This window comes from Topomyia yanbarensis, chromosome 3 (assembly GCF_030247195.1).
Source record: "Topomyia yanbarensis strain Yona2022 chromosome 3, ASM3024719v1, whole genome shotgun sequence".
Lineage (NCBI taxonomy): Eukaryota > Metazoa > Arthropoda > Insecta > Diptera > Culicidae > Topomyia > Topomyia yanbarensis.
In genome coordinates, this window is record NC_080672.1 from 187,928,758 (window position 1) to 187,943,056 (window position 14,299).

A 14,299-nucleotide genomic window follows, 5' to 3' on the forward strand; every position below is an offset into this window, starting at 1 on the left:
AAAAGTTTTCTCTTTCATTAACTGCTATGAATCATGTTTAGCCAGTAACGGTTTGTCCGGAATTTCCTTTCAAAGAGAGTTTTGACAGTTGGCTTTTAAGCCGTAATCATACGTTTGTCGAGAACAGGACTTATTTTGCACGCAATTTGCTGTTATAATGAAAATGTTGATGAAAGTCGTCAAACATTTTGAAAGGACATGTATTTAAAATAATTGAAAAACATATGTAATTTTTTTCATCTCCCGACCGCTTGCATGGGACGAGGGGGGGGGGGGTGGGGGGGGGGTGAGGTAAATGCTACGTTATTTACGAGGGGGAGGTTAGAATTTTGTAACCAAATGCTACGAGGGGGGAGGGAGGGGTCGAAAATGGCCGAAAAAAAGCTACGTCATTTGTGTACGGCCCCATGGTGGATTTTCGGGGAGTGGATCCCTTCGCGGGGCGTTCCTGAAGTGGCTAGGTTTACAATTCTCTGAAGTGAATGGTCCTGGTTTGTTGATGTCGGAGTCAGACAAAGGCGCAGTTTGGTCGGATCCCAGCTGTGTTTCCTGTCGGTTCCTTGCATCAAGGTGTCTCTGCTTGGACATCGGTCCCAGCAGCGGTGACGGCATCAGGAATCCGCTGTTCAAGCGCTTAGCATCAGCATTTCACAGCGGCACCACCGGCAACAGTAGCAGTGTCAAATAGGACTTCCCAGATGATAGCCATCATCGGACCGCACGATGGACAATGGTTTCGCCCTGGGGATTGGACTCAACTCAGTGATCTAATGGACAGCCACAGCTGGTGCGGGCAGCCTAAGACAGTCAGGGTCAAACGCGGGTGGTCGGCGGCAGAGGCGTCAGATCAGAAATTTTGCATCTTTCTTCAGCTTATTGCTACTTGGTCAAGTCTCCCCATAAAATTTTTGTCAAGTTTCCCCAACATTAGTTCTTACGTTCAATGTCGTGCTAATTTTATACTATAACTATTCAAGTATTCCGATTAATGTAGAGTCATAGCGAGGATTAACATGGTATGAGTTCTGTAAAAAAAATTAATTACTCTAGTAGATGTGTCCATACAAAGTTTGATAAAAAATTATATGATTTAACGCAAATTCATGAATTACGAAATATTTTTTACGAGGAAAGGATTTTTTACTCCAAACTTTTAAAATGGCCTGTTAGGACCGAAACAAGTATGAAAATATTTAAAGAAAAACTAAATAAAACACGTTATTGATAATCGTTAAATCTCGCGCTTGGTCAAGTTTCCCAATATACCCCTGCTTCATTGCTTGGCCGTCTACCTGCTCACTATCGTCCTTTTTGCCCTATGCTAGTTTTTGAATAAGTGCTGAGTTCCTTAGGATTGTTGTTGGTTCGCCGGGTACTTGTCCTCATCGATCTTGCCGGGTGTCGTTTCGTGCTGCTGGTAGCATTGGATCGGGCTCTCTGCGGTTTCGGGGCCGTGCCGGCATCGGCACCTGCATGTCGTCTGCCTGGAGGACCTTTTTCTGTGCAAAGAAGGAGGGTTCGAGGTCGAACGTAGGTTTGCGTCGATACCTGGTGCTAGTTCAGCATAATCGTTGGATCTTTTGGCATGCGCATGTTTGTTCTGTGCATCGACATGGAGGTTGTTTTGTGGGTATGTGCGGGTCGAAGGGAGCGATTGGGGGCGGATGTTTGTGATCAAGGGTTGCTGAAAGACTGAGTCCCTTCCAAGTGCCTTGCTGTTGTTTTGCTGTTGATCCATTGCCGTCACGCTCTGCTGTTGAGTGGTGACCGTGGTGCTTTGTTGCTGCTGTGAGGCGATTTGTGTTCGCTAGCTGGATCCGTGTCTGCTGGTCCGTGCGATCTGAAAGACGAATACTTGTTTTACTTCAGGGGCCCTATTCTCACAGTCACGTCACCTAGTGACGTGACTCGTCACCGGAAAAAGCGATTCTCACAGTCACTTAAGTGACTGAAGTCACCAAAAGTGACAATTGTCACGGAAAATAGCGATTCCGAGAGTCACTTTTTGTGACGCTAGTCACCGTGACTCGCAAAAAAAGTGACGAAAGAGTCACCTTCCAAAATGTTGGTGACTAGAACAAAAAAGCGAGTTTTTTCTTTATGGCGATATTTTGAGACTATCGGAAAAGCTTGCTTTGGGAAATTTGACAGTTGATACTTATAGGAAAAAAATACCATTAATGAATTTTTTTTTCTTGTTTTAGGCGCGAGTTGCAGTTCACAAACTAACTCGCGTAGTACTTGTTCGACCTGCGATTTAAAATACATTTTCTAACAAACAAAATTTGAAGGTGTAGATAGACACGCCGGTTCGGAGAATCTATGCAAATAGATAATAGTAATTATGTTGATGAATATAATTTATTTATGCATTTGTTCTTATTTTGTTCTCGTTAAGTCAAAATAATCAAAATGAATTGCACTTTCCGGCGATGTAAAAAAATCGCGTTCAAAACTAATTTCCGAGTTTATCAAGGAACTATTAGTAGGGATATGTGTATTATAGACGCTGAATAGGCACGTCCGTTGCTCAGATCCTGCAGCGACAGAAAATGAAACATCAGCAACAGCAACAGACGTGAAAGCTAAAATAATCCACAACGAACCCAGCCAACACCTCCAATATGTTGAATCAAAACAGAATACTCCCTGGATGGTGGATTTCCGGAGAGAAAATCCCCTCGCAAAACGTTCCCATAATAGACAAGCCTACAACTCGCTGCAGTGAGTGCCCACCCGGTTCACTGACATCGGAGCCTGACAAAAGCGCAGCACGGTTAAGTCCCAGCCGCAGCTCCCACTAGTTCCCCAAATCAAATTATCCCCGCCCGGACACCGGTACCAACAGTGGCAACGGCATCAAGCATCCACCACTCAAGCGCTCAACATCAACACTTCACGGCAAGATCAGCAGCACCACCGGCAACAACAACAGCAGCAAACAAGACCTCCCAGCAGCATACACAGCAACACCTTCACAAACAGCAGCAACAGCACACGATACAGTTCCACACAGCGGGACCAACGAAAGCAGGAGGAACCACTACTCGGCCGGTGCAGCAGTCGCAGTACGGTGAGTAGTTTTTGGTTAGCTCCTTCAATCTCGAAGCGACCAGTACCGTGTCTATAGCATCCCACTCCTTGAAGAAGAAAAAATCAGGTTCGCAAAATTCACAGTTTGTTTAGGGATAATTCCTAACGTGTATTGGGATTTCTGAAGTAAAACAAGTATTCGTCTTTCAGATTGCACGGACCAGCAGACACGGATCCAGCTAGCGAACACAAATCGCCTCACAGCAGCAACAAAGCACCACGGTCACCACTCAGCGGCAGAGCGCGACGGCAATGGATCAACAGAAAAAAAGCAAGGCACTCGGAAGGGACTCAGTCTTTCAGCAACCCTTGATTACAAACATCCGCCACCAATCGCTCCCTTCGACCCGCACATACCCACAAAACAACCTCCATGTCGATGCACAGAACAAACATGCGCATGCCAAAAGATCCAACGATTATGCTGAACTAGCACCAGGTATCGACGCAAACCTACATTCGACCTCGAACCCTCCTCCTTTGCACAGAAAAAGGTCCTCCAGGCAGACGACATGCAGGTGCCGATGCCGGCACGACCCCGAAAGCGCAGAGAGCCCGATCCAATGCTACCAGTAGCACGAAACGATACCCGGCAAGATCGATGAGGACAAGGACCCGGCGAACCAACAACAATCCTAAGGAATTCAGCACTTATTCAACAACTAGCATAGGGCAAAAAGCACGATAGTGAGCAGGTAGACGGCCAAGCAATGAAGCAGGGGCACATTGGGAGACTTGGCCAAGCGCAAGATTTAACGATTATCAATAACGTGTTTTATTTAATTTTTTTTTTAAATATTTTTATACTTGTTTCGGTCCTATCAGGCCATTTTAAAAGTTTGGAGTAAAAAATCTTTTCCTCGTAAAAATATTTCGTAATTCATGAATTTGCGTTAAATCATATAATTTTTTATCAAGCTTTGTATGGACACATCTACTAGAGTAATTAATTTTTTTACAGAACTCATACCATGTTAATCCTCGCTATGACTCTACATTAATCGGAATATTTGAATAGTTATAGTATAAAATTAGCACGACATTGAACGTAAGAACTAATGTTGGGGACACTTGACAAAGATTTTATGGGGAGACTTGACCAAGTAGCAATAAGCTGAAGATGCCAAATTTCTTGTATTGACTATTCTGTAGTACCTATTGTGAATCGCGTCACAAAAATCCCACCTTAAACACCATTCTTTATTTTTATAGTACTAGTCAACAAAGTTAGCAGTTATTTCGAGATGTGTAAACAGTGTACTGTTAATCCCAAAAAGGAAGTGCAATAAATGATCTCGACAATATGGGAAACCATGATTACAGCATGTTTTATGTTCAAAATTCTCTTGGTAAAGTCGCGGTGAAAAAACGATCACAGAAAAACTTTTACAACTTTTGATAAAGTAAATTAACAATTATGCAAAAAAATCAAGACGCGCAATATTTTTGCACATTACATTTCAACGAGTTTTGGAGGATTGAAAACATTTGTGAAGATTTACGAAAGCCTGATCAAGTCTCGGAACCGCATCAACACCCGCATGTCGTCCGCCCGGAAGACCCCCTTCTGAGCAAAAGAAGAAAATTCAAAACCAGTACGGATATGGAGTAGGTTGATTGATATTGAACACTAGTCCGGAATACAACCTGGCACCAGTTCAGCATAATCGTTGGATCACTCCAACATGCCCATGCCTGTTCCGTACATCGACACAGAAATTGCTTTGCAAATCGAAAGGAACGATTGGTAAGGGATGTTTGTGATCAAAAACCACTGAAAGACCAAGTCCCCTCCGAGAACCTCACTGTTGTTCCTCCGTTGATCAATCGCCGCCGCGCTCTGCTGCTGCATGGTGACTGTGGTGCCTTGCCGCTGCTGTGAACCCGATCCCCTCCTCTTCAAGGAACAGGATGTTATAAACACGGTACCGATCGCTTCGAAACCAAAAAAGCCAACCAAAAACCACTAACCGTACTGCGACTGCTGCAACCGAATAGTGGCTCCTCCCACCTGCGCCGGTCCCGCTGTCTGGAACTGTATCGCATGCTGCTGTCACCGTCCACGACGGTGCTGCCACTGTATATGCCACTGCGAAATCTGTCGCCTCTGCCGCCGGCCACCCGCGTTTGACCCTGACTGTCTTAGGCTGCCCGCACCTGCTGTGGCTGTCCATTAGATCACTGAGTTGAGTCTAATCCCCAGGGCGAAACCACTGTCCATCTTGCGGTCGGATGATGGCTATCATCTGGGAAGTCCTATTTGCCGTTGCTACTGTTGCTGCTGATCCCGCTGTGAAATGCTGATGCTAAGCGCTTGAACAGCGGATTCCTGATGCCGCCACCACTGCTGGGACCGATGTCCAGGCAGAGACACCTTGATGCAAGAAACCAGCAGGAAACACAGCTGAGACCCGACCAAGCTGCGCCTTTGTCTGACTCCGACATCAACAAACCAGGATAGCACTCACTTCAGAGAATTGTAAACCTATCCACTTCAGGAACGCCCCGCAAAGGGATCCACTCCCCGAAAGTCCACCATTCAAAAAATACTCCGCCATGACTCAACACACTAGAAGTGTTGGCTGAGCTTGTTATAAACTGTTTTAGCTTTCACGCATGTTGCTGATGCTGCACCATCCGCTGCTGCAGGATCCGAACAACCGACGTGGCTACAATGTTGTTGGTTTGTGGTTACTGGGATATAATTAGGTTTATTGGATGCTGCTGGATTTTAAGTTGCTTTTGTTTTTGTCACTGCTGTTGTATTGGTTGAATGTTGATAATAATTGACTGATTGACACATCCAGTATGTTGGGTGGGGTAATGTTTTTTAGCATCGGGTTATTTATAAGCAAAAATGTGAGAACGGCCGGATTAAGAGCCCCATCGCGCGTAACGTCGCACGTTTGCCAAATATGACGAAGTTCCTCAATTGGAATACATTTTTTCAAAAAATACCCATGAACATGTCTGGATCGAAATTGGCGAGTATTACCACGTTTGTGAAATATTGTAAAATTATGCAAAATCTTTGATCATTATAGTTCTTTGTTAAGCTGTTTAAACTTTACTTGTAGCGGACCCTACACGAGACAAGGATATTATCAATAACCTGTTTCAATACGTCCATCCCATTTTATTTCTATATAATCAATATGACCATACACCATCAATATATTGATCAATAATTGATTTATTGACAAGATTTCCGCTCGTGTAGGATCCGCTTTAAGTGGCCCTTATGGGTTTGAATTTTTTTACAATGGATGGGGATCTAGCGGTTTGGCGCAGAAAATGTAAAAATGATTAATGTTTAGCAACCTCAAAACACCTACTATTGGACGTATTGTAGCTATTTGGTTTGCGAACGCAAACGTAATTTTTTTTTTAAGAATTTATTTTCTTTCGTGAAGTGACTCAGAAAATTGCGATTCTCACAGTCACTTTGGTGACATTTGTCACAAAAATGTCACCTCACCTAAAGTGACTCTCGGAATACCCCTCCGTGAGTGACGTGACTGTTAAGTGACGGGACGGTGACTCAAGTGACGTGACTGTGAGAATAGGGCCCTTGATACTTATAGGAAAAAAATATCATTAATGAATTTTTTTTCTTGTTTTAGGTAAGTGTTGCAGTTCACAAACTAACTCGCCTAGTAAATGTTCGACCTGCGATTTAAAATAAATTCTCTAACAAACAAAAGTTTGAATGTGTAGGTAGACACGTCGGTTCGGAGAATCTAAGCAAATTGATAGCAGTAATTATTTTGATGAATATCATTTATTTATGCAATTGTTCTCATTATGCTCTCGTTGAATCAAAATAATCACTATTATAAACTAATTGCACTTTCCAGCGACATAAAAAATCGCGTTCCAAACTAATTTCCGAGTTTATCAAGGGACCACAATACGGAGGAATATGTGTATTATAGACGCCGAATAGGTACGTACGTTGCTCAGATCCAGCCACAGAAAATGCAACATCTGCAACAGACGTGAAAGCTAAACCAATCCACAACAAACCCAGCCAACACCTCCAATATGCTGAATCAAAACAGAATACTCCCTGAATGGTGGATTTCCGGAGAGAAAAGCCCCTCGCAAAACGTTCCCATAATAGACAAGCCTACAACTCTCTGCAGTGAGCGCCCTCCCGGTTCACAGACATCGGAGCCAGACAAAAGCGCAGCCCAGTTAAGTCCCAGCCGCAGCTCCCACCAGTTCCCCACATCGAAATATCTCCGCCCGGACACCGGTCCCAACAGTGGCAACGGCATCAAGCATCCACCACTCAAGCGCTCAACATCAGCACTTCACAGCAAAATCAGCAGCACTATCGGCAACAACAACAGCAGCAAATAAGACCTCCCAGATGACAAACCATCATCCGACCGCTCGACAAACAGTGGCCTTGTCCAGGAATCGACCTCAACCCAATGATCCGACAAACAACCACAACCAGTGCAAACAGCCTAAGACAATCAGGGTCATACGCAGATGGCCAACAGCAGAAGCAGCAGACTCCGCAGCAGCATACACAGCAACAACACCTTCACAAACAGCAGCAACAGCACACGATACAGTTCCACACAGCGGTACCAACGCAAGTAGTCTTTCAGACACACGGACCGGGAGACACGCATCCAGCCAGCGAACACAAATTACCTCACAGCATAAACAAAGCACCACGGTCACCACTCAACAGCAGAGCGCGACGGCAATCGATAAACAGAAAAACAGCAGCAAGGCACTTGGAAGAGACTCAGTCTTTCAGCAACGCTTGATCACAAACTTCCGCTACCAATCTCTCCCTTCGACCCACATACCCACAAAATAACCTCCATGTCGATGCACAGAACAAACATGCGCATGCCAAAAGATCCAACGATTATGCTAAACTAGCACCAGGCAACGTCGCAAACCAACGTTCAACATCAATCAACCCACTCCATATCCGTACCGACCTCGAACCCTGTTACGTTTGATTATTATGTCGGCACAAAAACACATTTGAAGTTAAGCCAGCAACTCAATGTATCGATACTAAAAGCAGCACGAAATAAAAGTACCACAGACAAATAGTTGTAATAGCGACTTGAAGAGCCCCTCGCACAGACAGTTCCAGAACATCGCATAAGACAAGCACGACAACACCTTAACACGCACTTCCACAGCAGACCTTCCTCAAAGTGTATCCGTCACCGCAGAATGAGACAAAAAAGGGAAACAAAGCATCTCATTTCTCGTGGACAAAGACATTGCTTTTCGCTGGCAAAAGGTGGCAAAAAGCACACGCGGATCAGTGCAGGTCGGTTAGTCAGAGTGGCAGCAAGTGCAGGAGAGCAAACCGCTTCAACCGTCACAGAAGACACACGCAAAGGTGGGCTAAATTGCACCCAACGAACGGAACGTCTCCCAGTAGAGGTAGGAAAAGACAAATTCATTAAAAAGGGTCAGCAACATCATGTGATATTCCTCGACAGAAAGCCGCTGTGCCTAGTCATCCAACCGATCTCACCCGTGGTTGGAACGGCACGAAAGCGGAACGGCAAGTGGTCCACCACGGCAGAACCGACAGGGTCTGGAAGAAGGCGGAACAACCAAATCAGGTACACGCAATTCTTCGGGATTTAGCAAATGTCATCTGAACACGATCTATCTACAGGGGCGAAACACAGACAACGCCACTGTTCGAGGAAAAGCATTGCTGGCAGGTCAAAGCCCACAATTGTCACGTGCAACAAGCAACGATCGAACAACGAAGGATCAACATTAATCGTGCAGCGCTTCATTTCATTGCACAATCACAACAGGGGATCGACGAGTAAGTCCGGTTGATCGATGAGTTTGGCGAGACATAACATATGCTCTCTTATTTAGGGTTCCCTGTTGTGCCGGACCTAAGAGTCGACGAGAACAAACTGCTGCCAGGCACGCCATCCTCTTCAGGACAGTAGGGACGCCCAATTGTACGGTTGAGACGAGTGAGAGTTGTAAGGCGGTGCGGGAACCAACGGCACGTGGGAAGTCGTCAGCAGACGCGGCGAGCCGAGGGGAGAAAGCGAGGACGGTGAAAATGTGCGAAAAGTGGAAGTCCGGGAAGTCGTGCGAGGTGGCATAGAATAGGCGGTGACCGCACGGGGCCGAAGGCCCGCTGTGAGTACATAGAGATTAAGAATCAAGTGCACGCAATAATAGGGACCTCAAGATAGATGAATAGGAGGGCAGGATCCCTGCAATAAATGTTTGAGATACAATGATTGAGTAGTTTGGTTCTATTTGATTTGGTTTTTGGAAGTTAGTACGTCCCTTTTGTTACACTGGCGCCCAACCAAATCGAACCATTATTACCGTTTGGAAATTTTCCTCCACAATTTAGTATTACTACACGTTTGGATACCCTTTAGTATAGTAACATGGATCCTCAGCATTTGAGCGATGAGGAACTTAACTACGAGTTAGCTTTGCGTCATATCAATCAATTAGGCTCAGCTACTCGGAGAATTAAGGGAGTCAAGCTGAAGGCATTAATCCAGCAAGAACTCTTAAACAACATACATGTTGCCTCGTCTGAACATGCTTTGAACGCAGACGAGAACATCAGTCGTTGTGAACAGCAAATAACATTGTTAATACCGATGATAGAAAAGGCGCTCAAACAGCGAAATAATGACTTTCTACTTCAATGTAAATCGCGCTTTCTGCATTATAGAAAACGTCTGTCAATAATAAATCCACCAAAAAACCTAATCGACATTCACGCGTCACTAATGATACAGGTAAATTATACACTCGAGGATATTGATGATAGATTTAATGACCAGCTACACAGCGTGAACGGGAGTAGCGCTAAAGACAACACCGATTCGATGTACGGAAGACACGAAGAAGGCGCAACCTCGCTAACATTACAACAACATCAGCAGCAGCTAAGGGCAGAGGCGGAAAAGAATCAGAGAAGCTCACTCAACACATCAGCATTAATCAGCGAAGATCAGCCACAGAATAGGAGCTTAGGAGCAATTAGTAGAAACAGCTTTTCCTCCCAGCACACTAATCCCTTAAGATCACCATCCGGTTCACCGGTGCCTGCAACAGTTGGCAGAGGACGAGGAGCTTTGAATTTCAGGATATTCAACGGAGCTAGTGGCCAGTCATTACTCAACAACATTCCCAGAAATGCAACGATTCCGACTGGATCGCCACCACCGGCCTACCAGCACACAAACCCGTCAGGAGAGCAACAAGACAGAGGAGATGAGGTAGGCAGAGCAAGAGATGAACTATTAGTTCATCTACTTCATCGAGAACGAGGAGCACATCGAAACGATCACGATGGAGGAAGAAGCCTAAAGGCAATACACAACTGGCCCTTCAAATTCCAAGGGGAAAAGGACACCACATCTTTAAACACCTTTTTAGATAGGGTTCAAACATTCGCCAGATCCGAAGGCATAACCGACGAGACGCTGTTGAGGTCAGTGAAACACTTGCTGCTAGATGACGCTCTGGATTGGTACGGCAGAGCAATAGCCCAAAACCTGTTAGGTACTTGGCATGAATTCAAGGAAGAAATAAGGAAGGAGTTCCTCCCAAGCAGCTACACCCAAATCCTGAAATTGGAAGCGACATTTCGATTTCAAGCACAAAACGAAACATTCGCAAAATACTATCGCGACGTTTCTGCTCTTTTTCGGTTCGTACAGCCACCGATGGCAGAGGAAGAGAAATTTTTCAAAGTAAAAAAAAATATGAACGCTGACTACGCCGCCATCGTCACAGCCGCAAGACCACACTCACTATTGGAACTGGTGGAGGTCTGCATGAGTTATGATGAAACTCGAATGCTCCTCAGTCGACAAAGACGAATCCCCATACCACACAATGCATTGCTTGAACCGAGCTTTGCCACTCCAGCAGCCAATCGTCCACCACAGATCAACTCGGGCAACCAACGATTCGGAAGAGTACATGTAATAAACCAGGAAGGTGGTCATGTACAAACCGAACCAATCAGCAGCTGGCAGCAAAGCATTACAGAGGATACCAGAACAACAGAGGCAACAGAAACGCCTCGTAGTTCGACGGAGGAAGATTGGCAGCAGAAGTGTCAACAGTTAACGGAACAAATAAACGCGCTCAAACTGCGATATGACAACAGGGAAGACAGAGGCCAACGGAACACACAGTCTCAGCAAGGACGATCGAACGTGGATCAAACACAACAAAGCGCCAGCGACCAGCGAAGAACAGGACTAATATGCTGGAACTGCGACGAGGAAGGCCATCGATTTATGGACTGCCCGAAACCGCAGGCGGTCATGTTCTGTTACAGGTGCGGACATAAGGGCTACTCGCTACGTAATTGTCCAACGTGCAGAACGGCATTGGGAAACGAGGAAGCGGGAAATCGTTAGAAGAGGGGAGCGATTTCTCGCAAAACTTTTACGACTTCCCTCAAATACCAAATAAAACAATCATCAATTCAATAATCATCAATCCAAAGGAGGACGAACGTCCCCATGCCATGATATACGTGCTAGGAAGACGGCTAAAAGGACTGCTAGATAGCGGAGCTAGTTGCTCCCTACTGGGCGGTCAGATGGTAAACATAGTAGAAGAGCTAGGGCTGCGAAAACAGACGGAGGTGCCAAACCCCTTCGCAAGAGGTGGTTTGGCGAGGTCTCCCCCCCGTGGGGAGAGTAGTGGAGCGATGAGTGCTGCACCCGAAAGCACCAGTGACCCCCCAGCAGCGGTAGGCAATACCCCTACCAATGCATCGGAGGGGCCAATAGCTGCGATGCGCAAAGTAGCGAAGCAACTCGATGCTATAATCGACTTCGCTAGCGCAAAGCAGAACATAGCCAAGGAGTTGAAGTTGAGCCTTCTGGAGCTCCGGAAAGCTGTTCGTGTCGCAAGACAGGAACAGCAGGCATATGTTGAGAGGGTGGAATGTCGGGAGAGGCCCGACAGAGAAACCCAGACAGTGGCCTCCAATAGGGAGGAAAGAGAGAAGGTCAATAGAGGTTCACAGACAGTGGCCTTTACCTTCTACGGAGCAGCCACGTCGATCGGAGCGGCGACCGAGTTCCCCTCGAAGGGAAAAGGAAAGGGCAATCGCAAGACGGCATCGAATGCGAAGCGCCCTAGGAAGTCGCCAGGAGAGGGTGCCAAAACCGACACCACTCGGCGTGCAACCGTCAAGGTCAAACGCCGCCTGGGTGAGGTAAGCGAGGGCGAGAGTGACCTCGCTGTGGAGAGCGATGGTACCAGCAACCCGACACGACCGGGGCAGGGGGCTCAAACCCCTGGACGCTGGTTACCAAGAAAAAGCCGGCACCGAAACCGGAGGTACCGCGGCCTGCGAGGAAGGCCAAGGACAGAGGCGAAGCCCTGTGGTTAAAAACCGACAAGGACAAATACGCCGATGTCCTTAAATCGATGAAGGCGGCCGAAAGTCTCTCGGCCCTTGGGCAGGATGTGCGTAGCGTAAGACGCACCAATACGGGAGAGATGCTCCTGGTGCTGAAGCGAGGCGCACAATCAAGTGCAGTATATAAGGCCTTGGCCCAAGAGGTCCTTGGTGAGGGCGCTCAAATCAGGTCGCTAGGTGCGGAAACAACTCTCCAGTGCAAGCACTTGGACGAGTTCGCGACCGCAGAAGACGTCGTCGCAGCCGTCAAGGAGCAATGCGGCGTCACAATCGAGCGGGCCTCTGTGCGATTGAGGGACGGACCCTCTGGCACCCAAGTAGCCTACCTCAGGCTACTGAATGCGGATGCCAAAAAGGTAACCGAGAAAGGGAAGCTGAAGATCGGCTGGTCGGTATGCCCTATTAGTATACCCCAGTCGCCTTCAGTGGACAGGTGCTATCGGTGCCTAGAATCCGGCCATAAAGCTTACGAATGCAAAGGCATAGACAGGAGCAAGCTATGTCGTCGATGCGGCGAGGAGGGGCATAAAGAGCGGGGGTGCACTAAGGCATATAAGTGCCTTATCTGCACCGCTAAGAAGCAAGCCCATAAACATGCTATGGGCGGACCTTCGTGTCCCTTCGGCGAGTTAAATAAGAAGAAGCCGTGAGAGTCACACAGCTAAATCTTAACCATTGTGCAGCAGCCCAACAGCTGCTGTGGCAGTCGGTCTCGGAGTCGAGGACAGATGTCGCCCTCTTATCAGACCCGTACAGCATCCCTGCCGGCAACGGCAATTGGGTGTCGGACGGGTCTGGAATGGTGGCAATCTGTACAACGGGAAGGTTCCCGGTTCAAGAGGTAATACACCCCTCCGCCGAGGGTGTGGCGATTGCCAAGATCAATGGTGTGTTCTATTGCAGCTGCTACGCCCCACCAAGGTGGCCAATAGAACAGTTCTACCAGATGATCGACAGGCTCTCGTCGGACCTCGTGGGCCGGAAACCGGTAGTAATAGCGGGAGACTTCAACGCTTGGGCAGTGGAGTGGGGCAGCCGCTGTACAAATAGCAGGGGTCAAGCGCTAATGGAAGCGTTTGCGAAACTCGATACTGTGCTAGCTAATGATGGCTCCGCCAGTACATTCCGTAGAAACGGAGTGGAGGCGTGGATTGATTTGACCTTTGCCAGCCCGAGTCTGGCTCCAGGCATGGAATGGAGGGTAGACGAAGGCTACACCCATAGCGATCATTTAGCAATCCGCTTTAAGATCAACTATGGTGTACAGCATCCGAGGGCGGGAGATCCCTGTCAGGTACGCGGGTGGAAGTCCAATCACTTCGACAGCGAAGCTTTCACCGCGGCCCTGGGATTGGAGGCCAACACCGACAGTCTAAGCGGAGATGCGCTGGTAGCTGTTCTATCACGCGCGTGCGACGCCACTATGCCGAGAAAAACACTGCCAAGAAACGGTAGATGCCCGGTATACTGGTGGAGTGCCGAGATTGCAGCTCTACGGTCAGCCTGCCTCAGAGCTAGACGTAGGATGCAAAGAGCTCGCACCGAGGATGCAAGAGAGAACCGCCGTGAAGTGTTTCGGGCTGCGAAATTAGCCCTTAACAAGGCTATTAAAAGCAGCAAGAGAGCGTGTTTCGACAACCTGTGTGAGAGTGCCAACGCGAATCCGTGGGGTGACGCCTACCGGATTGTGATGGCCAAGACCAAAGGGGGCTCCTCACCCCCAGAACGGTCTCCGGACCGGTTGGCAACGATTATCGAAGTACTCTTCCC

The 14,299-nt window shown here is 47.3% G+C and overlaps 1 protein-coding gene across 1 annotated transcript; it reads left to right on the top strand.

Moving 5' to 3' along the window:
• The first annotated feature begins 8,304 nt into the window (after nt 1–8,304).
• LOC131687488 (uncharacterized) lies at nt 8,305–9,306 on the top strand. Its single transcript, XM_058971580.1, has 3 exons — nt 8,305–8,705; nt 8,762–8,920; nt 8,977–9,306. The coding sequence occupies exons 1-3, from the start codon at nt 8,305–8,307 to the stop codon at nt 9,215–9,217; spliced, it is 801 nt and encodes a 266-aa protein (XP_058827563.1). The 3' UTR covers nt 9,218–9,306.
• The last annotated feature ends 4,993 nt before the right edge of the window (nt 9,307–14,299 follow it).

Coding starts and splice junctions, on each gene's coding strand:
- LOC131687488 (XM_058971580.1), top strand. CDS start 8,305: ATGAGACAAAAAAGGGAAACAAAGCATCTCATTTCTCGTGGACAAAGA. Junction 8,706..8,761: donor AGGCGGAACAACCAAATCAG/GTACACGCAATT, acceptor ATCTATCTACAG/GGGCGAAACACAGACAACGC. Junction 8,921..8,976: donor TCACAACAGGGGATCGACGA/GTAAGTCCGGTT, acceptor TCTCTTATTTAG/GGTTCCCTGTTGTGCCGGAC.